A 27,823-nucleotide genomic window follows, 5' to 3' on the forward strand; every position below is an offset into this window, starting at 1 on the left:
AATAAACCCCTCATGGATGGCAATGAATAAGGACAGAAACAGCTCAACTGTAACACCCTCCCTAATCAAGAATGGAAAGTTGCAGTGAAAGGGGAGGGAATAGGCAACACACGTGGAACTGTACCGCAGCTGGAAGAAAGTGGCAAAGAGAACAGGAATATTGGAAAGCAAATTCTAACAATAAATTTTCAAAACAACCACAATTACCTAAGCATCAAAACAGGACAGTTACTTGACTTCACGGGGTCTTTATCAGACCTTCTCCTGGTAATGCTCAGCACCTAATGTCAATATTTGCAAGCTCACTTCTTATTAATGTCTTTGTGTAAAATATATTAATTCAAACCATTAAGGTGACCAAGTAATTTTCCTGGTACAAATTTTCTTTGAAAGATGATCGAATTTAGTTATTTCAAGTAGACATGTTGGCCAAAGGTGATGAAGTTGGTTAGCAAACTGAAGTTTAGCTTTTGTGCCCAATTTTAAATTACAAGTTTTCTAAAGAACTGACTTACCTTAATTCCAAAATTTTGCAGTTGTCGTGCGGCTGCTAAGCCTGCTGCACCAGCACCAATTACAATAACATGTTTCTGTCAAAATTAAAAATAATACACTACAATTGATAAATCACAAATTTAAAAATACTTGATACAAATACCAAACAGATAAAACTTTAGCAAGAAGAACTGGTTTGTTACGTTTTCAGTAATAAGTTAACTACTGAAATCAATAACACGACAAGAAAAGTGATAGAACATTTTAAAAGCAACAAAATTTCAACAACTAATAATTTTCAGTTATTTAAAATGCAAACACCGAGAGGGCTGCTAATCAAGATCAACAAACATACTGATACCACAATGGTTGCAAAAAACATGAAATAACCAAGAACAGGTTTTACTATTTTTTGTAATTGAAAAACAGATTGATTGTCATTTGAACAGGAGGTTCCAACAAAGGTCAAATAAACAACTATGCTTACAGGGCTCTAATGTTTGGCAAAATTCTACACTTTCTAATCCTCAATAAGTACCTGGCATTTTTTAAAAAATGTGTTAGCTGAAATTAATTACTCAGAGAGGAATTAATTTTGAGTATCCCCTGGTGTTTTGGTTAATTCTCATTGTGGCATCAACATCAATAACTGATGTCATAGCAATGACAAAAGAATCTCAGGGACTGAGTTAATAAATCAGCTTGGGGAATGCGAGGTCTGCATTTATTGTCCATCTCTAATTGCCCTTGATACACTGGTGGGTAGTGTTCTTCTTGATCTGCTGCAGTCCACGTACACCCACACTGCATTTTAGCAGAGTCACAGGATTTTGGCCATATGGCAAAGAAATCACCACATGTTGCCAATTCAGACTGGTATATAACTGGTTACTTTGCCCTGAAAGACATTGAGCTGCTCCAGAGTCAGTGGAGCTACACTCATTCAGGCATTCACACTCCTAACTTCTGCCTTTTTGGTAGCACACAGGCTTTGGAGAGTCTGGACAGGTAGTTATTGCAAAATTCTCAGCCTCTCGTGCAACGGTACATAGATCACAAGTCCAGTTAATTTTCCCTTCAATATTAGTAACAAAGGATATTGATGGTGGGAAGTTCAGTTATTAGTATGCCATTAAACTGGGAGATGGTTAGATTCTGCCTTGTTTTGAGGTGGCCACGGACTTGAATTTTACTTGCCACTTACCAGTCCAAATCTGAATGTTGTCCACATCTTTTTGTTTGCAGGCAGAGACATTTCATTATCTGAGGGTCTGTGACAAGTACTTAACATTGCACAAATCAAGAAGCAAATATAATCCCTGAAAATAAAGTGGGACTCCCAAATTTACAACAGAGAAAAATGGTGGGGAACTTGAAACAGGAGACTGATGGACCAAGTAGGGGCACATTGGAAATGATAAATTATACTCCATTTCACATCAAGGAGGAATTTTAATATTTCTGGTGGAAGTTAATGGCAAGATGAACTTTAACACAAAGTCAATTACAGGCTAGAATTTATTGTAAAAGTAATTAAGACAAATAGTTTACAGTAAGTATTGAGATCCACCTTGCAGCCATAAGCTCTGAAAATGGCACCTCACTTTCTAGCTGTCCACTTAAGTATACCGAGTTTGCCAAGTTGCTGTACAGGCACCATAACTGTGAACTGAAATCACAAAGTTACAGGTTGCCTATTACACGCTGTGTACCCTTTCTAAAAGTGCAGTGACTCAATTAAGGAAAAACTACTTGAAAATTAACTTCTACAAGTATGGAGTTTCAGTCATTCAAATTTTAATAATTATTCTGTTTGTTTTAAAATTTTAAAAAATTGGTTGTTTCTTCTCTCTCAATCAAATATCAATTTATTTGTGGATTCTGTTTCCTGACTTGAAACATTTGCTTTTCTAACTTCATGGTTCAGAGTCTGTACTGTTAATTAACAATTCCTCAATCCATCTGCTTCATGAAACAGGAAGTTGTTTGTACCTCATTCACAAAGGTTCTAGGTGAATATGAGCCATATCAATGTCCCATTTAGAACAATGAGCCTTGCAAACGCTTAAAAGAATTTAACAGGAAGGGCAATTCTAATGAATGACAGGCAACATTTGTGCAATTATAATTAATTCATTCTAAATGAATTAATCTGATAGCAAATTGCTAAGCATAATTCCTCTTTATTGACCAATTCATAAAGAGTAACACCGGAGAGGTCAACATTCCACTTCTGCAAAACTCTAGTTACATTACACTAGTTACAATGCTAATGCATTGCAGGAAACAAATGTTAAAGTCTGTACAGAGGTGACTTATGAGGATGCTTTTGTATTAGAGATGATGGGAACTGCAGATGCTGGAGAATCCAAGATAACAAAGTGTACAGCTGGAAGAACAAAGCAGGCCAAGCAGCATCTTAGGAGCACAAAAGCTGACATTTCGGGAAGGGTCTAGGCCCGAAACATCAGCTTTTGTGTTCCTAAGATGCTGCTTGGCCTGCTGCGTTCATCCAGCTGTACACTTTGTTATCTTTTATAAGGATGCTGCCAGGAATTAAGAGAGTTTTAACTGGATATAGATTAGATCAACCTAGGGATGTTTTCTTTAGAATAGAAACAGCTAAACAAAGATTTAACCAAGGTGTAAAGTTTTGAGAGAGAACTAGGCTGGATGGACTGCTTCTCCCAGCAGAGGGGTCAATTAACTGGTGGCATATTTTTGAATGAACTGTGTTAGAACCCTCAGTGATTTTTCAGTTTATTTTTATTATTTTATCATTTTTGGTTGAACTGTGAGCTGAGAGCTGAAGATGGTCATTAGACTATAAGCAACAGATTTTAAAAAAACAGACAAACTGATGTTTGCTTAAGCTAGGACCGGAAATTATTTGCGGGTTGATTGTTGTTCAAAAAATACTGTAGATGTTTTGGTTCTAGAGATGAATTATGATCAAATAGATGATAGATATTTGAAAGTTAACAGAGACCCTTTTGGGAGACAACCAATCTAAAGAAAGAAAGAGAGACTAAAAAGTTTAAACTGGTTTTGAACTAAGTCAGAAAGATTGTGGCTTCGACTATGGGTCAAAGGTCCTTGGCTATCCTCCCTTATCAACTTATTCAAAGTTTGGATAATAGAATCACAGTTATAAGTATTAAGTGAATATACCTCAGTCTACTGGAAGCTATTTGCATAAATCGGTATCTTCAGAAACTAAGCAAAACAATCCCATGTGTCTGTGATCTTACGGTATGTGGAATCTGCCTAGGTTAAGTGGTCAATTACTTTTTTTATCCCTTAACTATGTCTATTTGTCAGCCTTTGAGAGAGTTGGTGGGGAGGAGCCAGAATCAAAGAAGATAGAGTTTAAATTATTGACTAATTAGATTACCATGAGATTTAACATTTGCTCTTCCAGAACTACTGTATTACTAATAAATTATTAATTGTTTTACTTCAGCTACAAATTTAATATCTGCTATCAGTCATTCAGCAAGTCTGGTACTGGTTATTCAGCATGTCTTGGGTCAATTTTGAGTTTCACTGAATGTTTTCATTTTGCTGTGCGGCAAATACAGGAACAGGGAGGTTTGATTTGATTTGGCTGCCTGTCTTTGTGTCATTTTGAAGATTGAGGGAATAGCAGTAAGTTTAGGAAAGTTCATTTCACCAAGTTGAAGGTGTCTGGAATTTACTACCTTAAAAAAGGTGACAGGGGTAGAAACTCTAATTTCTTTTAGAACGTATATGGATGTGCAGTTGTGAGCATTAAGCTAGAAAGGATGATTAAACTTGCTAGTTGTTTTGCAACCATTGTGCATGCAACAGGTCATTTCACCTCTTAGTACTGGAAATTTCATTTTATTCATAATTGTGAAATAATTAAACAAGAATGTTTCACTGTTTGTTTTTCCATCTGCTTGACCCCTGGAGTTACAATTTGAACAGCTTGGCAACATATAATGAGGGATTTTGCAAGTATCCGAGAACACCCACAAACATTAATTATTAAAGTAATATAAAGCAAAATAAATTAATACAGGATTATTCTTTCATTTTTCAATCACATTATCCAGCAAAATTTGTATATTATCAAGTCAGACAAGTGAACAACTTTCAAGCAGTGTTGTTTTGATGTATATTATCTATTATTCACAAAATCAAATTTACTTTTTAAATTGAATTATCCTAAAAGCATCTTTTTCTCCACCATGTTTAGAAATCTGGTTGTTAGAAATTATGCTTAAAAAGATCTTAAAAAAACAATAAGAAGCAACATGCACTATCTAACCTTGTGATAATAACTGGGTAGGAGGGGATGATCTGGGTTAACAGCCAAGACCCCAGTGTTGACCAAGCCCTTTCTTGTCACAAAATACAAGATCTTCTCCACTTCCAGGACACAGCGAATACGAACAAGCCCTCGAACAACTATATGGTTTGCACACTTTTGTGGGGTAAGAACCTCCTGCAAATGAAAGACAAGGAAGATAATTTAGCATTTTCTTTTAGACAGATGATAGGAAGACAAATGAACTTTACACAGTGAACACATCTGATATTTTGTTGACAGCTCTATATTTTTTAACTGCAATTTCCAGCTCTATATCCATATTGCACAATGTCTGAACATTCTAATTAAACATCACTGCACTCAAAGACTCTAATTAACTTTGCACCATGAACCCTCTGCTAATTTTTCTAACAGGAATGTACAAGTTAATTACAGTGTACATTAGTAAACATGTGTCATGATAGTGGCACACTGTGAAACAAAGTTACAAGAGGCAATTTATATAATCATCTTCTAAACAATATACAAAAAGAATGGCAGGTGCAGCTCCTGAGCTATGGTGAAAACAATCTGAAATTCAACTAGCAAACAAGACTTGTTAATATTGAACAAAACAATTCAAGGAAGCATGCAAAATGTTTAAGTTAGATCTATTGAAATAATCAGAGTAAACAATGACTAATGCATCAATAATAAATGCAAAATACCATGAAAACTCTTTACAAAGTTTCATCAAAAAGCCTGTACAGAGGAAGACTGGAAATAACTCAGATGCAACAATGCATATTCAAACATATTAGTTCAGAATAAACTCAAATATATTCTTAGAAGAACTGAAGGAGATATGGGGAATTCTTCCCCCATTCCACAATATATTATTTCAAGATAGAAAACCAAAACATAAATGACTGAAAAAAATTGAGAAGTAGAAAAATATTAAGGAAGCAGACAAAGAATTGCAATTTGATGAATAGTTTAGTTGAAGAATCTGTACCAATAGAAGCAAAATGAGTCAAATGATCACTAATGTTAAATGCAAAGTCAAGTGGTGCCATGATGGAATCAGTAAGAGAGAAAGGATAGAAGGAAGACAGCATCAAGTGGATCTAATAATCAAGCTAATTTATTCAAATGCAAACTGAAATACATATTAGGTAAAACTGTACGATAACTAAAGATTTTTAGATCAACAAAAAGGACTGTAAAATAAAGGTGGTGTAAGAGTAAGTCGAAGTGGAAATATTGAAATGTCTAGTACAAAAGAAAGCAGAATCAAAAGACAGAGAACTTATTTTCTAACAATGTGTTCTGAGCTCCTGCCCCCTGAACAAATGTTTTGACTGTAAAGATAACCAGCTGGAAGTAAATACTTGAATGCGCTTTTAATTTGGCAATGCCATTAATTTCAGATATGTGGATCTTCTGTATTCAAAAGCATTCTCATATAAACTACCGATACTCTCGACACAATCAGCAACATGCTCACTTTTGCTCTCAAGTTGGAAGATAATAGAGCCTTCAACTTGCTGGCTTTTGTAACAAACAACTTTTCACTCTTGGGTTTTAAGCTTCATACTATATTATAAGATACAAGTTGCTCACATGCCACCACTAATTTGCTGAGCAAAATGTCTAACATTCACAAAAAGATTCAAAATCATTCTCACAAACCAGAAATAAACCTGAGCACAAATGGTTTAATAAACAAATCGGGGTAATGAAACAAGGAAAGTTAATTTGGTGATATTTGAAATTTCAATATTTTGTAATTTCAATTTTGCTTGTTTCAGAATTTGAAAAGCAGGCCCCGAAACATTGACTTTCCTACTCCTTTGATGCTGCCTGGCCTGCTGCCTTCCTCCAGTTTCACATTGTATTATCTCTCACATTCCTTTGGGAACAGTTTAGGAAACTTTTTAGTAAAGTACTAAATTAAAGTAAATACTGGGATTTCTTTTGATACACGTGAAAACATTGCTGGTACCGATGTTTGCAAGATAGTCTTAGGTTCAACTCCTGGCAAGCTCAGTTGATCTTAACCAGATGAGATTTAGCCTTCAAAACACATAGGTTAAGGAGAAAGGGGAGCAAAGAAAAGTCATCTAAGTATGTTGTAAACTTGATAGAGTACTCCTTGGAAGCAAGAGACCAGGATAGTGCATTGTTACAACGTCTGCCACATTCAAACAATACGTCAATTTATTATCTGGATTCATAGATATTGGCCACAAGAAGAAAAATGTTACCTGTGGAACTCGGTTGATGTCATTTTCAGAAGATATGGCATAAGAATAAACAGAAGAAATGAGTAAAGGAATGGAACTAGAAATTAAACGTGCTACAGGCTTACTTTGCAATTAATATGCCAAAGAGCCAAAATTAGATTTCTCAACGCCAAGTACATTGTAGGATCCCGGGAATATTCAGGAAACTCATACAACTCATCCAGTTCCATCACATCTGGTCTCACACAAAGGGCCTTTCCACATTCATTGGGCTGATAGAATGGTTGGAAGTAAGGACTCATTCCTGCAACTGACCACAACAAATTCAAAGTTAATTCAATTAGGTAAAGATTAAATTTCGTATTTATTTTTGAAACTGCTATTATACTATTATAAATTTTCCTAGTGTTACTAAGATGCTTAATTTATAAACTTGAGTTTTTGAAGGATGTGGAAAAATTGATTTGTTTCAAAGTTCTGTAGAACTGATTTTGTTTTTAAAAATCACAACACAAAGAAATGAAGTTATTTTGAACAATGCATTTCTTTGTAGTTACAAGTATAGCAATAACTGTTCGTTAAATGCAGACATTTTGCCCGGGTATACAAACATCTGGATGTATATTATGCTTTGAGATTGATTGGTTTTTCAGTTAGTAACTAGCAGAGGGCAGGGAAAAAACCTTCCCAACTCAACTCTCCTGTTTCTTGAATCATCCCTATTACGAAACCATTAAGAAACACAAATATCCTCTTGGAAAGCATGTGGAAGAACTGTCCTTTGTGGTTTCTGAGCAAGCTGCCTGTGCCAAGATCCTGGTGCTGGTGGTAGTGATGGCGATACCCATCTACACTTTCTCAGCACCAGCCATCTGAACATGCCATATTATCTTTTCCCCTCAAGAACCAAAACGTATTGGCAAGTGTTTTCTCCCCCCTTGCAAATACAGATTTATACAAGTTACTTACAATTTGTAGCAAGTTCAAGAGAAAGAAATTTCCTATTCTTCACATTTTGTGGGTAACCTTTAGTTATACCAACAGATACAAATGCCATTCAATTTCTAACAGGGGAGAGGTACACCCTTTCCAAGAGAACATGTACTGGTTTTGGTAATGTTTTTTTCCCAAGCAGACAGTGTATGCTGTGTCCTTGTATCAGGAGCACTTAACAGTATGACCTAATGTCTGGGACAATAATTGCAAGGATTGTCCACAGCTTGCCTGCAGGTGTAGGAAATAATCTGGCAAGAGCAAAAATAGAAGCTTCTCTCTTAGCCACAAATAGCCAAGTGAAGTCAAGGAGTCAAAATGCTGCAGGAAAAGGTTTCAAGAACTTTTCTTTCAGCTGTGTAACCAAGTAATATTTCCAAAAAGTTCATCATTATGAGGTCAAGTTGGCACCAAAGACAGATTTGTTTATCCAAAACTTTCCCTGGAAACTTGAATAATGTGAAAGGAGCATTCAATAAGTCTTCAGAGACTCAGCAAGTCAACCAAGAGTTAAGTAACATAGCTCAAATCAGTTCAAGCCAAAAGCAGGAGGAGGAGTTAACTTCCTTTTGTGAATTGGAGGCCTCTTCACAGTCCTGTGGATGGATAATACTTCATTATACAGTGGTACCACATACATGATGTCAATGGACATTAAGGATTCCTCATTAAATTCCTGATGGAACATGTAGGAATCCAGAAGACCAAACACATATGTTGACATTTACACTTGCTGAGTCTTCACAAGACTACGGTCTAGATTTGTTAAGTATGCTATACATGTCAGATTGTGAGGAAACAATAAGATGAAATAATACTGTTATCTTTAATTCCTACACAAATTTCTGAGGAAGCATTTTTTGGTGTGTTAGCAGTGGGATCCTTACTTTAAGTAACAGCTGAACACTAAAATATCCTTACTATTCTGGATATAGAGACTCTATTCTCAGACTATATCCTCAAGAACAATTATTGCTAAGGTTAGAGGTCTTCACTTGATCCAACTGGAACTCCACTGGTAATCCATAATCAAACTTCCAATTTTATGCATAAACATTTTCTAGAATGAGTATAGTCTGGGTATAACACAGTTAAAGATCTTTAGCATACCCCAATAGACACCAGGGACTTTAGAAAGGTACCGTCAAATCATTAAAATAATACATCAGGATATGCAGTCATGAAAATCCTTGTGATTGGACAAAGAACTGAAATTTCTGTTGGTTGGCCACTTGAGATTCACCTGATGAATCTACTAGTTTTAGTCCTTTTGAACTAGTTTATGGACACAAGGTTAAGAGGTCCCCTGAAACAAACCCAGGAATGGTCTTAGACTGGAGGGAGCTCAAAACAACTTACAGCATTATAACCAATGAAGAATAAATGGGTTGATAAGCATACCTAACCATAAACATTTCAACCAAAGATTATGGTGTTAATATTACCTCGTTTACAATATTACCACAAAGTACAACTCAGAGGGCTATATTTAAAAAAAGGTACTCAAAAGGTTTGGCAATGCTAATTATTCGACAGATACCCAAGATCACTGGAAAAGTAATAGGTTGCATCACATCAATGTGTTGAAGCAGTATCACTGTCAGCCACAGGATAAGCAAATACAGATCTTTCCAGTAGTAATGACAGTGGAAGATGAAAGGGGTAGTGAGAATGAGGAAGAAAAGGGCCCAAGCAACCCCCAAATTGAGTCCCTTTGGTTAGTTGACGCTAAACTATTATGGAGGCTAGCTGGAAAGCTTTCATATTTGCAACCAGAACAAACAGATTTTGAAGGAATCTACAGCAACAAGCTAGCATGTATAACTTTAGCCACACATGATATGGACACAGGGGAATAATTTCTTACAAAACAGGATTCTTAGATTAGGTCCAAAAGAAAAAACAAGCCCAGTGAAAGCAGAAATCAAAGTCGGAAAACCACTCGTTTGAACCATCTCAAAGCAGCTGGAGCTCCCCAGTCATATCAATGCCCAGGCCTGATGATTCAATCAAATCCAGCATCTACAAAGCAGATTCTCAACTAATTCCTTGGAAGTCTATTCGATAGTGTTGACAGTGCTAGATTTATTATTGAAATAAGTTAGTGTAAAGGATACTGGCAGATTCCTCTAATATGCAAGGCTAGAGAAATCAGCCTTTGTCACAAAACCCACACAGTCTTTTCACAAGCCAGGTAACATCACTTAGGCTAAAACAAAAGTCTCAGTCACTTTCTAGAGATGGTAAATATACATTTCCAGTTGGGTGCTTTATCTTTACATGGTAATATGCATTTTGACTTGGAGGCACCACTTGCAACAATTAAACGTTTATTTTGAACATTACATTCAGCTGACTATGGTGATGAACCTTACCAAAATTGAGTTTAGGGAGAAATGCAGGTACCCTATTTAGGGCAGAGAGTACACCAAGGTCAGGCACTACTAATAACAGCAAAGTACAAACTTTAGTGGAATGCTCTGCCCTTGAAGCAACAGGAAAAGAGATTTTTGGGAGCATGGGGTTTCTGGTTTAATTCTGTACAAAACATTAGCACTACAACTCCTCCACTGGACAAGTTTATTACAAAAGACAGCTATGGTAGTGTAGCCACGCAATGTTTGAAGCGCTAAAATGCAATTTGCTCAATAAATCAATATCATCTGCTCCCAATTTCACAAACCCAAAGTGGCAATTGACAGTTGTTAGGCACAGTACCATTACAAGATGAAGAGTCAGGCACATAACAGCCAATGGAACTTCACCAAAAAATTTTAAATAGAAACCAAAAAGTGGCACTACAGTGGAAAAAAGAAATTCAGGCATTGCTACTGGTTCTAAAATATTTTGGAAACAACATGCCACAGAGGTAAAAGGAAAACACTGGTACACAAATGACCACAAGCCCCAGACCCTACCCTATCCCGGTAACCCTGCATTCATCATGGCTAAACCTGCACAGCACTGGACACAATTTAGCATGACAACTTCACCTAACCTGCATATTTTTGCATCGTGGGAGGGTACCAGAGCACTTGGAGCAAACCTATGCAGACATGGGGATAACACGCAAAGTCCACACAGAGTCACCCAAGGCTGGAATCAAACCCAGGTCCTCTAGCACTATTAGGCAGCAGCAGTAACCACTGAGCTACTGTGGCATCTATAAAGATAAGTCACATTGTAAAATAATCTAACTTCCAAAGCTTTGTCAAGAATGGAACTTTGTTTGAATTGTCTATGCATCAAGAAAGTAACACAGAAATAACTGTAAAGGTGAAAGGGTTAAGATAGTCAAGGATTAAAGCTTTACTTTTCATTGGCTACATGGCTAAAGTGTGTGAGAACTATAAACAAAATATTAAAGGCTAGCAGTGTAGAAATCAGGCTCTTAGGTGGTGGGTAAAATAACATCCAATGCCTATAAACGACAGTGGGAAACAAAGATAACATGGGACACATGAATGTTGAAGTGTGGCAATTGTATTATGCATGAGGGCATTCTGTAACCCACCAGAATGAGCTTTTCACTTTCATATGAAGATTTTCTCTTGACGTGTGTTTTCCTGAAGTCCTCTTTTTAGCTTGTCAACGTGACCCCATGACAGTTTGGCATAGTCATTGGAGGTTATGTCACATCCCTGGCATTAGGGTTGCATTTGGGGCAATGTGTTTTAATTTACCTCTCAATTAGAGCAGATCGCCGTACCAAACAGATGTACATGTGACCCAAAGAATCTGAAAGACAACTCAGGACAAGTACTAGACGTGGTGACGGCACCATGTTGGAAGAATGGCGTGGGAGTGTGTAACGTGAGAAGGCCAAAGGAATTAAAGGGGTCAGACTCCTCAGGAGCTGCTAGCAGAATATGTATGCCTGGACCATGTGGTCGGAAAAGGTTGTACAAGCTGACACAATGAATTACTCATGACGGAGTCAAGCCAGATGAGATGATGAGCGTGAAAGACCTTTCTTTGTTGTTTGCTCCTGTGCAGCAGTCAGAATATAATAACCCACAAACTACCGCACATTTCCATAGAGACAAAACAGGAAAAGAACGTATTTTTTAAAAATTATTTCTTGTTAGTTTGTTTGAATCTGGAATTGTGAAATGTCTAAATGTAAAGGATGAGCATGTTTAAAATTGTTTGATTAGCGTTAGGAACATTGTAAGAATGTTTCTAAAACTCATGAGAAGAGAGAACAGTTAAATCAATGTGTTTTGAGAATTTGGGACAGTTAAGAGAAAAAGAGAACAAGAGAACTGTAGGATTTTTTTAAAATTAATTTGATTTGGTAGTTAAAACACTTGTATCAAAGTCCTAGTACGTAAGAATTGGCACCAATATGTTAGAAAATGTTATTAAACATGGTAATCTGTAGATATACAAAACCAAAGATAGATATTGATCATCTACATTTCACGTGTACCAGAGAAAAGACATGAGAATTTTAAAAACACATTATGTGCTAATCTGTATTGAACAGTTCCATATGATACTGCACTCTACAAACTTAATTTTTTTTAAACAGACAGCAGGTAAGCCTTTGGGGTTTTACATGATTAAATAGCAATATTGAGTTAAGAAGGTATATATCACTTCAGGAGCAGGAAATAAACAGCATGAAACATTAATTAAGGAATTGGCAGAAGCTGCTAGAATACCACTAGAGGCAGCAGTGATAAAAATTTAAAGTACATCAGAAGACTGCAGACCCCATTTGATTAGGTAACTAATGAGCAAATGAGGAGCTTAGAAGGCAGTCAGAACAGGTCCTCAGCATCAGGAAGCAACTGGTTTGCAGAAAATAAACATGGTATACAGGAGTACCAAACAGGAAGAGAAAAAAATCAATGGGAAGAACAAGGAGTGATTAAAGTGCTGATGTCATCTGGCAAAAAAGGAGAAAGGTGGTAGCAGAACACAATATACCATCTCAAAATATATCATGGACATGCATGCCACAAGGAGGCCATTTTGAGGGGGAAAGGCAGATGCTATGGTGGCAAGGAATGGAAACAGATATAGCAAAATGTTGTCAGTAATACCAGGTACGTGTCCAAATTGACCCAGGAAGACCAGGCAAGGTCTGTATTTCACAATGTGGAGCTGGAGGAGCACAGCAGGCCAGGCAGCACCAGAGGAGCAGGGAAGCTGACAGTTCGCGTTGGGTCCTGCTGTGTTCCTCCATCCCCACACTGATCTGACTCCAACATCAGCAGTTCTGACCATTTCCAAGGTCTGTATCACACCAGTTCAAACCAAAAAAGGACCATGTTAATACTTACAAACAGATCTCACAGGACCCCTTTCACCGAGTCAGGAAAATATTTATTTGTTTAGTCATTATTGATTAACGTATGAAATGAGTGGTAGCATTTCCCACATAGCACTGTTCAGGATCAAACATTGCTAGAATAAAAAAAAGTAATCCCAAGATGGTGAATAACATTACAGATGGATTGAGATCAGGGAACATATTTCACAGGACAAATGATTAAGTTGCAGCAAATCTTTAAGACAGATGGAAATTGGGCGTTTATGGCTGGGGATTTTAATAATAGGGAAGTCTTGTCACAACAGTTCAAAGTGTTGGTAAGGCCACATCTAGTGTACTGTTTACAGGTTTGGTGTCCCCTTTCTCTGTGAAAAGAGGGTACACTGGCATTACAGGCTACTTAAAAGAGATTCAATATGCTAATTCCTGAAATGAAAGGGTTAACTTCGACAGGAGCTGAACAGTTTAAGTTTTTAAATTCATTATAATATAAAAGATAGAGGTGAACTATTGAAGCTTACAATATTCGAGGGCACTTTAGTAAAGTAGATGTTCCTACTTTCAGGGGAAAATCATTTAAAATTAGGATATGAGGGAAATTTTTTGAGGATAACAAATGTCTTGGAATTCTCAACATAGACTTGTGGAGCCAAGAAACTATTAAGGAGGTAGCAGATAGATTTCTGAAATACAGTTGAGGCCTGGGCAGGTTTGAGACAGGCCAGTGATATACTTGCTTCTATTTTCTGCGTTTTTATGAAGTTATTAAACTGCCGGGAATCAAAATTTCACATCTCCTACCACCCGCACAGCTTAAAATATGGTAGAGTGAATTAATACGACATTAAAGAGAATTAGCTAAAGCCATCCATGAGCTGTCACCAGGATGGATGGACCTTAGTATCTTATGGGACTTAGGGCAACAACAATTAGTTTGAAAGGATTAATACGAGAGATAATGATAGCAAGGGTGATGGCATTGCCAAGTAATGTTGCAAATAAGAATGACAAAACAGAATCCACAAATGAAAGAGACTTTTTTAAAAAATTGAGAGAAAACCATGCACGCAACTCCACAGACTGAGACAAGTAGTTTGGGACCACCTGATTATACATAAATACGTACAGGCAGAAATGAAACAAAAACAAAATGCTGGAAAATTTCAGGTCTGTCAGCAACTATGGACAGAAATCAGAATTAACATTTCAGGTCCAGTGACCCTTCTTCAGAAGATTTTCCAGCAATTTCTGTTTTTGTTTCAGATTTCCAGCATTCGCAGTTCTTTTGGTCTTTTTCTGGTCAGAAACGAAACAAGTGAGATATCCAATAATAAAAGGTCATAGTAAATACCACACAGGAGAAGCCAAGATTCACACTAATTAGTGATACATATGCTGTACAGAATCAAAAAGGAAAAGTCATTGGAAGCAAAGATTGCAACTGGAGGAAGTCATCACTGATTTGTTTTCCAGAATAGTCACAGGAGTAAGTGAACTATATCAACCCTCGTGCTGGCAGCATGCATTATGGGATCCTAACAGCTACTCCAATAACTGAAGAACTATCAACAGATGGATAATTGACGCACACTGGGAGAGTTCCCTACCTGGATCAGGGATACCTTAATCTGACGATTAATCACAACTTATTGTGCAAGACTTGCAATGGCTTCCTTCGTATTACGGATAGGAAATGAGGTCATTGTATTTTGTTTAAAGTTTAGAAATTTAAAATTTACAATTGCCATTGGACCCATTCCATGACGATGGAAAGGCTGTCTGCCACCATGTTCTATAGCAACTGAGTGAAAACAAAATTGACACTGTCAGAGGTTCAACTACATGAGAAAACGTCCACATACGAGGTCAACAACGCCAACAATGCTATCAATAGAGGGGCATATATGCCAACAGCGATGAACTTACCACAACCATCCCACAGTACAGCAAAAGGAAGGAAAGTCCGTAAAATGAACCAGTCTCAGTAATTAACAATAAACTTCCATAGGATAATATACTCCATGAGCAGGCACCCATTATTCTAAACATCCCCAATAATGGTCCACCTGAGTGGTGCTCAGTTCAGAACCACACACCATGCAAGCTTTGGTAAAACTAGCGATAGCACACTTGATTTAATGGTGGAGGGTAGCCAGTGGCTGCAGCTCAGTCCAAGAAAAAGTCAAGTGGAAAGCAGTCTGGTTAATGATGTTGTTATTGTATTCAAAAAGGACACCAACAGTAAATGTAATTGATTTAGCAACAGTAGAGCAAAAAGATTCGAAAATAAAGTTTTCAACGTGAAAAAATCTTGAAATAGGACAAGGATCCAGCTCAGTATGGACCAAAACCTTATGATGGGTAATTCAAAGTCATGCCTGGTCCATTTATGAATTGATCAGTGCATGAAAATCTCTCAAATGTTACACAGTCTAGACTCCACCACTTGGTGGGACAAACGGAATTGAGGACCAAATATACAGATTCACCCATGAGTTTGAATTATTTCCCATACCCTGGTTAATGTACGACTGTTATTAGTTCTATACCTATTCTATCAGGAGGCCACATAGGAAATGGCAACAAATTATTTAGAAATGGAGACATGGAGTTAGTTCAGGGGAGCCAACTTGACTGGACCAAACTGCACCGACATCAATAACTAAATATCTTTACAACCCTAAATTTGGTACAAGTCCAGTACTGATGGGCAAAATGTGAACAGAAAAGCAAGCCATCTTGGACTAGGTCGAGGGGCAAAGGTAAAAAGAGGGGTGAGAGAAAAGTGGAAGTTAATTAAGGCTGAAAGTTTTAGCCATATAGTCAGTAAGATGCAAAGTTAGCAAGGCATTGTCAAAGCTACAAATGTACAGAGAAACAGAGAACAAATGAGACAGAATCTAGTAGCACAGAAGCCATACAATCAAAGGCCTTATGTGAAAGAACAGAATACCTACGAAAGGCTGTGGGAAACAAATAATATGGGGCACGTGGATTTGAAGTCTTGAAATTGTATTATGCACGCTGTAATCTGTATAAAGCTTGATGTTGTTCTGTAACTCAGTTAAGTTTCCCTCTTTACACGAGTATAACATAAAGAACTGTTGTCTTGTTTTTCTGAAGTCCTGGCAACAATTTATAAAATTGACACCATAACAATATTTACAGGAAAGACGAGCTAAGGAGAATGAGTAGGCAAATAAGTCACAATTTTAAAAAATACATTTGTTATTGTCCACAATTTACAATGAAACATACTTAAAAATGGTACTTCATTTTTACAAAGGTTTGGATGTGATGAAGGATCTTCAAATTTAATACTAATTTATGGATTTGGGTTTTGAAAGAATGCCTGGAAAATGGATTTATTTCAAGTCCTTTGGATCTGGATTTTTGGTTTAGAAGAAGTTATTTATTCCACAGGATGTGGTGTAACTGGTTAGGCCAGCATTAGTGGCCATCCCTCTGTACTGAAACATTTTTCTTATAAAAGGCATACCTTAGTAGTCACATGCCTGGGCTTACAACTGTCAGACTACAGTTTGCAGCTGTTTGGATTTTCAGGTAGTGGTGGCCAAGAAAGCTCTCCATTAATGCTTGTCAAAGCAGAAGAAACCTGACTATCCTCTTGAAGAAAGTTCCAAAGAATCCTTAATTGTGCCTTCTGAGAAAACCACATTTGCAAAGACTTCAGAGATGCTCGTGTATGACACCAATCTATATGTGAAAGATTACCTAACATTTTATCAACAACCAAAATTTATTGCTTAGGTGTTGCCCCCCACCACCCCCAGTGGATTTATACACAGAATTATGTTTTTTTCCTCTTTTTCTTTGTGAACATTCATGTTTACGCACTCGCGCATTGATGGATATTTAAAGGAAAAAGTACGTATACCAACAAATTATAAACTGCTAAGCAATTCTGCATCGTCATGGAATAAGTTTTTTTTTAAAATAATAAAATCAACAATTGTATTCATTGAAGAAACCTCCTTGACGAATCTTTTTATTACAAATCTCAGACAAGTTGTGAAAGTCCCAGGAGGTTGTCTCATTACAAGAAACAACTCTTGATGGTTTAGCCATAGGGTCATGTCAGCTCAGGGAAGGGGGAGGAGGTCAAGAAGGAAGCACCTTCAACCTGGCCCTCAGATTGAAACCATGCTACTAGAATCAATCATAAACCAGCTACCCAGCGAACTGACTTCCTTAAAAGTCTATATCAGAACCAAGTAAAATCAACGAAATTTATATTTTAGCTAGTGTAGTAGTGGGATTAGGGAAAGTCAGTGCTCATTTCAGTGGTCTCATTTTAGTCATAACAAGCAGTTGAACAGAAACAAACTGTTCAATGGAAGTGTGACAAGAGTTTTTTTTAATTATTTAAATGGAAAATAGTGCATATTTCAAAAAGGTGTAGGCCTACAAGCCTGCTCCACCTCAATTAGATCATGACTGATCAGATTACTTCACATTTCCACCTAATCATGATAACATTTTATCTCCCCAGTTGATCAAGCATCTACCTTGGTCTTAAAACATTCAAAGACTTTCTTCCCAGCCTTTTGAGGAAGAGAATTTCAAAGACTTCCAATCCTCTGAAAATAAATTTGTCTGTCTTAAAAGGACAGCCTTTTATCATAAAATTGTATGGTGCAGAAGTAGGCTATTTGGTCCACTGTGCCTACACTGGTTCTATTGCCTAGTAACAACCCTCCTGATTTCCACCTTATTTCTGCATACCATTCCTATCCAACTAATCAACTACCTTCTTGAATGCCTCAAATTAAACCTGCCTTCACATTTTCACATGGTACATTCCAGAACTACTCACTGTGTGAAAACTTCTTTTTTCACATCACCACTGTTTCATTTCCACAATCTCGCTGTTTGTGTGCATTCTCTGCAACTGCAATATTGTATTCTTTGCTCTATTCCATTATTGTAATGCACTTTGTATGTACTGCATGCAAAACAAAACCTTTCACTGTATCTAAGCGTATGTGACAATAATAAATGAAATCCAAATTTATATGCCCTCCTGCTCTGGATGTGAGTTTGCTCGCTGAGCTGGAAGGTTAGTTTTCAGACGTTTCGTCACCATTTTAGGTAACATCAGTGAGCCTCCGATGAAGTGCTGGTGTTACGTCCCGCTTTCTATTTATCAGTTTAGGTTTCCTTGGGTTGTGATGTCATTTCCTGTTCTTTTTCTCAGAGGATGGTAGATTGATTTGGAGCCAATGTGTTTGTTGATGGAGTTCAAGTTGGAATGCCATGCTTCTAGGAATTCTCATGCATGTCTCTGTTTGGCTTGTCCTAGGATGGATGTGTTGTCCCAATCAAAGTGGTGACCTTCCTCATCTGTATGTAAGGACACTAGTGATAGTGGGTCATGTCGTTTTGTGGCTAGTTGATGTTCATGTATCCTGGTGGCTAGCTTTCTGCTTGTTTGTCCAATGTAGTGTTTGTCACAGTTTTTTGACAAACGTCATCTACAAAAATACCTTGCAAAAACTGTGACAAACACTACATTGGACAAACAGGCAGAAAACTAGCCACCAGGATACACGAACATCAACTAGCTACAAAACGACATGACCCACTATCACTCGTATCCTTACAAACAGATGACGAAGGACACCACTTTGATTGGGACAACACATCCATCCTAGGACAAGCCAAATAGAGACACGCACGAGAATTCCTAGAAGCATAGCATTCCAACTGGAACTCCATCAACAAATACATTGGCTCCAAATCAATCTACCATCCTCTGAGAAAAAAAACAGGAAATGACATCACCAACCCAAGGAAACCTAAACAGAAAGCAGGACGTAACACCAGCGCTTCATCGGAGGCTCACTGATGATGTTACCTAGAATGGTGACAAAACGTCCGAAAACCTTCCAGCTCAGCGAGCAAACTCACATCCAGAACCTCAACCTGAGCTACAAATCTTCTCAAAACTTGCTAGCCCTCTTGCTCTTTTTTCTTTCACAAGTGGGAACAGCTTGTCCCTTTCCGCTCTATCCATCCTGTTCATGTATGTAAATCTCCTCTCAGCTATCTTGTCTCCAAGACCAATCCCAACTTCTTAGGTATATTCTTATAAGTGAAGTTTCTCATTACAGTAATGATTCTTGTAACATGCCTTTATACTTGCTCCAATGCATTAAATATCTTTCCAATAGTGTGATGCCCACAACTGTATATAACAGTCCTGTGGAGGTGAAAGAAATTCAAAATCAGCTCCCTGCACTGGTACTCTATGCCCCTATTAATAAAGCACGTTTTATTAATTAAACAAAAAAATGAAAGTAACTGAAGAAACAAAAACAGAAATCGCTTCAAAAACTGAGCAGATCTGGCAGCATCTTGGAGAAAAGTCTTAACTTTTCTGATCCAGTGATCCTTCCTCAAAACAGATACTAGCTAGGACAGTTGAGGTTAATAGGTGGAGACAGAGCCCAAAGAGACATAGGAGTGAATAACAATCAGCCTAGGAGAATGAACAGCTACTAATGGGAACTGCTAGTGGTTAACAATGGGCTACGTATAATAACAGACCATGTGATCACAAGGCCCAATGTGTGGGGTTTGGAGAAAGGACATTGGAGAAAGTGCCTGAAGTCCAAATATTGTTGAATTTGGTATCAAGTCCTGAAGGCTGTAGAATCCCCAAGCAAAAAGTGTTGCTCTTCCAGCTTGCGCAGAGCTTTGCTGGTACACTGTAGCAAGTCTGGAATGGAGACGCTGGCCAGGAAATAAGGTGGAGTGTTAAAGTTGCCAGCAACAAGAAACTCAAGGTCTTTACTGCAGACAGGACATAGGTGTTCTGCCAAGCGTTTGTCTAGTCTACATTTGGTTTCCCAATGTAGAGGAAACCACATTGTGAGCACCGAATGCAGTAAACTAGGTTAAGTGAAGCACAGGTAAAGCACTGTTTCACCTGGAAGATGTGTCTTGGCCCTTGGATACTGAGGAGGAACAAAGTAAATGGGCAGGCGTTACACCTCCTGCAGTTGCAGGTGAAGTCCCAGCGGTGAAAGAGAAGTGAACCAGAATGTCCCAGAGAGAAAAGTCCTTATGGAAGCCTGACAAGGAAGGGCAGGGGAATATGTGAGATACCCATTTACATCTGGTTTCAGAACTAAATTACCTCACTCTACACATCAATGAAGCATTCAATCATATTGTGGTCATTTATCCCTAGTCGGTCTCCCACAACTGCATTGCCAATTACTCCGTTATGATTTATGACTAATTTGATTTGCCCAATCTGTATGCAGATTAAAGTTATCCATAATTACAGATGTTCATTTACATATGCATCATCTGATTTCCTGTTTAATGCCATTCCCAATATCACCGCTGTAGTTTGGTGGTCAATTTACCACCTCCAGTAGTTTTGTTTACCCTTTGGTATTTCTCAGTTCGACCCACACAGATTTTACATTATCCAAAGTAATATCTTCCCTCCTTGTGTTTATATCTTATTTAGCCAGTAAAACAACTCCACCATCATTTTTTTTCTGTCTTTCCTATATACAGAGTACCCCTGGATGTTCAGTTCTCACCGCTCATCACCCTGTAGCCATGTCTCTGTAATCCCAACATCATACCCATTTACATCTACTTGCATGATTAATTCATCCACTTCAAATGCTGTGTGTTCAGAAACAAAACTTACGGTTTGTCTTTCTAACATTTACTGTCCCTTTGCCACTTTATTTTTTAAAAACTGTTGTCTTGTTTGACTCTGGTCTTCAACTCTTCTGCCTAATCACTTCTCTTACCCCACTTTCTGCCTTTTGTTCTTGTCCTCGGATTCTCCTTACTGATTACTTATATCAGTTACCATCCCCTTGCCAATTTAGTACAAACCTTCTCAACCACACTAGCAAATATACTCCCTAAGCCATTATATCCTGTCCTGCTGAGGTGTAACTCATCCAATTTGAATCGGGGGGGGGGGGGAGGAGAAATGATTTGCCCACTCACCAATTTTTTTTAAAGTCAGATGTTCTCCCAACATCACCCATTTCTATTCTGACTAGCACAGAATTGGTAGTAATCCTGATATTACTATTTTTAAAAAGGTCCTATTTTTCAACTTATTTCCTAAAACTACCTATATACTGATTTTAACACCTCATCCCTTTTTCAAATCTGTTGTTGATTCTAATGGACACCACAATAACTGGCTGTTCATTCTCCCCGCCCATATCCAGCCCCGCCTGAAAAATGACCTGCAACTCTGCTGAGGCCTTCTTGAACCTAGCATCAGGGAGGCAACACACCAACCGACAGTCTTGTTTATGGCCACAGTAACATCCACTTATTTCCCTTACAATTGAATCGGCTAAGACTATTGCATTTCCATACTTTGTGCTCCTCCCCTGTGCAGCAGAATGAACTGCAATGCCAAGAATTTGGCTGTTACTGTTTCTGCCAACAATTATTCTCCTCAACTGTATCCAAAGCAATATAACTGGTTTTCTGGGGAACGTCCACAGGGGATTCTGCACTGCCTGCATTGTCCTCTTAATTTTCCCAGTGGTCACCCATTCCCTTTCTGCCTGTGATGTGACCAGCTCTCTACATGTGCTGTCCAGGATTGTCTCAGCTTCATGGATGCTCCACCATGTTCCAAGCTCCAGCTCAGAAACCTGGACATCCAGGAGCTGCAGCTGGAGTCACCTCTGGCAAACATGCTGGTCCCAGGCACTGGAAATGTATGTGGCTTCCCACATCAAACAGAAGCAGCAAAGCAGAGCTTTGAAATCTCCTGCCATAACCCCCTTAATGTAAAAAAATTTTGGATGATGTCTAATATCAAATAATATTAATTTCTCTTGGGGTCTTTGTTCCTGTTTCTTGATACCATACAATACATCCACATAATAGTATTCAGAAGGATTTGTTGTTCTTGTACACAAATAACCAAGTAACATTCAAGTACTACAACCAATTACTAGAGCTAATGATATGTCGGCCTGTGGTAAAATACAACAGCAAAGAAAAAAAGCTAACAACGTTGGTGAGATTAAGCCTGGATCAATGTGTACCATTTTGGACTGCTTACTCAAGGAAAAATACATGTACCTTAAATGGGGTGCAACAGAGATTTACTAAATTAACTTCTGGTATGAGTGTTTGTGCTTCAAGGAGAATAAGTAAAACGATCTTATATTCCCTGCAGTTTAGAAGAACTGAGGCACTCTCACTGAAATTTGTAAATTCAAAGAGACCTTGACAAGGTAGTTTGAGAGGGCGGTTGTCCAACCGGTAAATTATTAATTAAATAAACCTGAATGATTTTCAACATCTGCAATTCTGAAACTAAAATGGATATTGCCAGAAACGCACAGGACTGACAGCATCTCTGGAGAGAAGTCAGAGTTAACATTCTGGGTGACCGTTTGATGTGACAGACCTGCTGAGCTTTTCCAACAAACTTAAAGGTTAGATTCGGGATAAAAATTTAAGATTGAGATTTGGAAAATTAGCTTCATTCAAAAGATTTCCAAATTTTGTAATTTTATACGTCACAGAGTTGTGAATCATCATTTTATATACATATTAGATTTTTGGGAACTATGAATCAACTATCATGAGGATTAGACAATAAAGTGGAGTTCATGTAGGAGATCCATTAAGCCTCTGCCATTCGGTAAAATCCTAAGGAGCAAGGTGACCTCCTCTTTATTTCTTGTATTCTGAGACATTACACAAGTTCAGTCCATATCGGTTCGGTGATTCAGTTGAACCCAGGTTCAGGTCCTAGTCCAGAACCCGAAGACTGCCATCAAATTAGTGTGAATGCTTCCAATGCTCCACACTGCACTATTCTCCAAAAGTAAAAAAAAGTGTGAGGAAACCAAAAATAAACAAGTTGACTTAGAAAAGTGTTATTTAGCTCCCATTCCAGCATGCTGTTGTCAGGGACATTTAGGAAAAAAAGCAGTAACCAATTTTATGAAAGAGAAATCGTGTTTTGTCAAAGCATAGATTTCTTTTGAGGCTAAAACTGATGAGTGGTTTGAAAACGAATATCACATGGTGATTTACAGTGGTCTGTATCTTTGAAATAATGGCATAGCAAAATTAATAAACTCTACCTTAAGGAAAAAAAGGGAATTTCTTTTTTAAAAAATGGGCTGGATTTTCCAAGGAATGATTTTCACACGGTAATTCTAGGCCCCTTTTATTTGGCGAAAAATGGGTGCTCTGCTTTTCTGCAAGGAGATTCCACACAAGGGTCCTTCAAAAATGCAGAGCCATGCAAGCCACATCTTTTCACAGCAGTCAGCTGCTGGATTCTGAAATTTACAAGATTTTAACTGCCACTATCAATCTGTTGCAAGATAAGGCACAAGAGGTAAAGACACAGGGAGGAAGTGTTGCCTGATGGCTAAGGATCAACGCCGCCTCTAACCTAAAGGCTCACAGGATGACAACCACTGGCACTGCTTCGTTCAGTCAGACGGAGGACATTCTTTCAGCATCTTCCACAAAATCCCAATGCAAAACTCTTATCTGTCCTGGCATAAGAACTCTCGCCAGTGTGTATTGCAACTTTCAATTTGTTTCTTGTTAATTCTGACCAACTCATTGTCACTCTTGTTCTCTGGGTAGAGGTCAGGAAAACAAGTTGAGAGGCATCATGTACAAATCAATAAATGTGAACTTGACAACTCTTCATTCCCATTTTGCCAGTAACTGCAGAGGTATACATGGTTGTTTTATATTGGTCAGGGAGATGCTGAGGTTGGAGTCTAGTAATAACAAAATAAATCAAGATAAATGGTTTAATTTTAGATTTTAGAACAAAGTTCTATTTGTAATAAAAACAAAAATTTTAAAACTACTGTCAGAAGTTAATCCTTGAAATTGGCCCAAGTTTTCATGAGTGGACTCGCTTTGGGGCTTATGTTGTCAGAAGTTTGATGAGGAACATCTTACCTGGTGACTGCACATTCTTTCTGCTGTGCTCTGATGAGATCATTTTCATGTTAGAGAACTCATTGTGGAAACGATTCGTGTTGCTACAGGAAGGACTCATACCCACACAGTCTGGGTAGTAAGCACCAAGAAAGGGGGCTGCTGGGCTGTCCTTCAGCAGTGGGGGCACAATAAGCATGGAATACCACTTACTATCGCCAACTTCACTCACTCGCTGGAAAAGAAAATTAATTGATATTACATGATGTGAGAAAAATAAATAATACCCCATTACATGAATGCATTTCAGAAAGCTAATGACAGAGCTCCAAACATCAATTGTTTGTAGTTTTGCAGACGATCATTTGAATCAAGTTTAGATGGTGTTCATTCCACACAGCTCATTTGTTTTGTACCAAAGCTGAGAACAGTTTTTACAATTAGAAAGTTTATGAAAACAATGTTAAAACAAAAAATTGTAAGAAATGATCAAAAATAACCAAAGCTCAAAACTTGTTTCCAATTATATTTTACTAATGTGTAAAAGGCATTTAAAATAAGCAACCTAGTAGTGGTACTAGATGGCATATTATTAAAAAATGTATTCTGATCAAAGCCACTAATGTTTTGACCAAACATAGTTTAATTTACATCTACGCTGAGATTTATTTTCACAAGTGTATTACGGCTTGGTCTGGCTTTAAATACAACATTTTGTGTGGGCGGTTGGACATCCAAAATCACAAATGGAAGATCATTGATCCGGAACATCCAGGAGGGTCAGGTTCAAGTTAAGTCCCACCTGCTCCATAAGTACATAACTGTATCTCTGAACAGGCTAATTAGAAAATAATCTAAGAATTAAATTTCAATTAGACGAATTTGCAATACAATGCTTTCTTTTCTGTATTCAACTGGATGTTTCCCATACAACCTAACAGCAAGAAAATGCAAATTGTGGGGCGACACAGTATGGGCACAGAATACCCACTCCGTCTATTGGAGTGTTCATAAAGTTGAATGAGATACTAGAATCTTCAAGATTATATTTGACCCGAAGACGATCATCTGTGTTTAATCTGTCTTTACGTCTATACAAACGACTTGGCATCAAACCTCGCTTCATAACACACGTGCAGTGTCTTGGGACACTAGTGTGTTCAATGCATTGTTTAAACAAATGCCTGTTGACAGAGACACAAGCAGCCACATTCCTTAGGAAGCTGGAGGTTTGACTTGGAGGAGGGGGGCGCGGTGTTGGAAAGGTATCAGTATGCAAAATAAAAAAAGGATTAGCCTGTGGCCACGTTGTATTTTCATCCCATTCTAGATACAAACAAAATAACACAAACACTAGAAATCTGAAATAAAATCAGGAAGTGCAAGAAGTACTCAAGTCTGGTAGCAGCTGTACAGAGAGAGAGAAAAAGCAAGATTAACGTTTCAGATCAATTGCTTTTCTTCAGAACTCAAAGCTGTAAGATGCTTGGTCAAAATGTAGGAGCATGAGAGCAGAAGCGGCAGTCGAATGTAGATAGACTGTGTCACGAGCAGCAGAAACCGAAAACTAAATTGAAAAATGTGCAAGTGAATAACTATGACACAGAAAGGTATGTGTGGGGCCTTTTGATGGCTTAAAGGAGAAAAGAGGATATAGAGGGCAGATGTTGCATTTTCTTTTCCCCCCTACTTGTGGGATGTGGACATCGCTGACCGGCCAACACTTTTTAATGCCTATCCCTACTTGCCCTTGAGAAGCTGGTGGCAGGCTGCTTCTTGAACCACTGCAACCCACGTGCTGTAGGTTGACCCACAATGCCCTTGAGGAAATTCCATAATTTTGACCAAGCGACTATGAAAGAAGAGAAAACAACTGCATTTGCATGGAAAGGAGTGGGAGTCATTAATGAACGGACAGAGGTGCCATGGAGGAGATGGTCCTTTTGGAAGGCTGAAAGTAAAAGATAGGACAGGATATAGTCTAACGGTGGCAAATCAGAGTTGGAGAACATGTAGAGACACGATCAATTGAATGCACATACTGGTACGGTGAAAATGAGGAGAGGGTAAATTCTATTGTGTTTTTGGGAAAAGGGAGAACAGGGAAGAGGAAAAGTTGTGAAGCAGACATATCGAACAATTTAGCTGGAAGTCTTGTCAACTGTGGGAGAAGAATCCTTGGCTGAGGATAAAAGGAAAACATTACATAAGGATTGACATTGAAGGAGATGCAAGAGAGGCAATTAAACTGGATGAATGGAATAGTATCCCTGCACAAAGGAATCCCACCCAAGGCTTTTCTCCCTTTTCCATGACACCTTGCCATACAAGCAGTGGAGATACAAAACATGTCTGCTCCTCTCTCACCATCCAAGAACCCCAAAAAAAAACAAAATTCCAAGTAAAACATGGAATTATTTCTACTTTCTAGTAGTTGTATGCATTTGGTGCTCTCAATTGGGTTGCATTTATATTGAGAAACCAGAGATTAAGTGACAACTTTTCAGAACATCTCAGTAAAGACCACAAGAATTACACTCAGCTTCTGATAGCTTTCATTTTAACTCCCAGTAATCTCCTACCGTTGTGTTCTCTGCCTCCTATAGGGCTCCGATGACTTTCAAAACAAACACAAAAGAATAGTAACTTTTCTTTCAACCAAAGTAGGTACTTTACAGTCTTCCAGATTCATCAACAATTGGGCAATTCAGATCATAACTTTATTCCCTATTTGTTCTGTATTTTGGAACGTATTTTTTTGTCATGTGGTTTTAGAGCCATACCTCAAGACAGACTGACAAAAGACACAAAGTTAAAACTATCCTCAATCTTAGACTTCTGTACATTCTATTTCATGTTAATAGTATGAAGAGCTATACTTGGTAAATCTTTGTTCACCAAATTCAGAACTTATTGTGTTAATTGTTAATGAACTACTTGATTTTTTTTTAAAAATCAACCTGAAAATGAAGGATAGGTATGGCAAGCTGTGTGAACCTTGGATGACCAGGGATGTTATGACCTTGGACACAAAAAGTATATGCAAGGTCCAGGAGGATGGGAGCTGACAAAGCTCTTCAAGTATACAAAGGAAAGTAGGAAAGAATTGAAGAAAGCAATTAGAAGGGCGAAAGGGGGTCATGAAAAACCATTAGCAAACAGGATTAAGGAGAATCCCAAGACTTTTGAAACATATATAAAAAGCAAGAATGTAGCCACGGAGAGGGTTGTCACACTCGGACAAAAAGAGGGAATCCAAATGTGGAGCCAGAAGAGGTTGATGAGGTCCTAAACGCACACTTCATGTCAGTTTTCATCGGAGAAAGAATTGACACAGGAAGGTGGTGTTCTCAGGGAAGGCAGCATGAAGTTTCTAAGCCAATTTGCTATTAACAAGTATTAAGCTAGGCAAGTCCCAGGTCCTGATGGGGCCTATCCCAGAATATTGAAGGAGATAAGACAACAAATTGCTGGAGCACTGATAGACATCTTTGTATCCTCCTTGGCCACGTGAGGTCCCAGAGATCTGGAGAATATCAATGTTGTCCCATTTTCAAAAGGAGGATAACGGATAATCCTAAAAAT

The 27,823-nt window shown here is 38.0% G+C and overlaps 1 protein-coding gene across 6 annotated transcripts in view; it reads right to left on the reverse strand.

Moving 5' to 3' along the window:
- Positions 1 to 27,823, reverse strand: part of LOC125462117 (lysine-specific histone demethylase 2) — a 122,636-nt gene that overhangs the window by 58,189 nt on the left and 36,624 nt on the right. For 5 of the 6 annotated variants that reach the window (XM_048551704.2, XM_048551714.2, XM_048551686.2 and 2 more), the window contains 4 exons: positions 24,260 to 24,473; positions 7,143 to 7,327; positions 4,790 to 4,966; positions 516 to 590 (listed from right to left, as the gene is read on the reverse strand). In XM_048551704.2, the coding sequence (XP_048407661.1) occupies positions 516 to 590; positions 4,790 to 4,966; positions 7,143 to 7,327; positions 24,260 to 24,473 (651 nt within the window). The remainder of the gene's footprint in view (positions 1 to 515; positions 591 to 4,789; positions 4,967 to 7,142; positions 7,328 to 24,259; positions 24,474 to 27,823) is intronic. The other variant, XM_048551694.2, reaches the window with a different exon arrangement.

Source organism: Stegostoma tigrinum, chromosome 2, assembly GCF_030684315.1.
Source record: "Stegostoma tigrinum isolate sSteTig4 chromosome 2, sSteTig4.hap1, whole genome shotgun sequence".
NCBI lineage: Eukaryota > Metazoa > Chordata > Chondrichthyes > Orectolobiformes > Stegostomatidae > Stegostoma > Stegostoma tigrinum.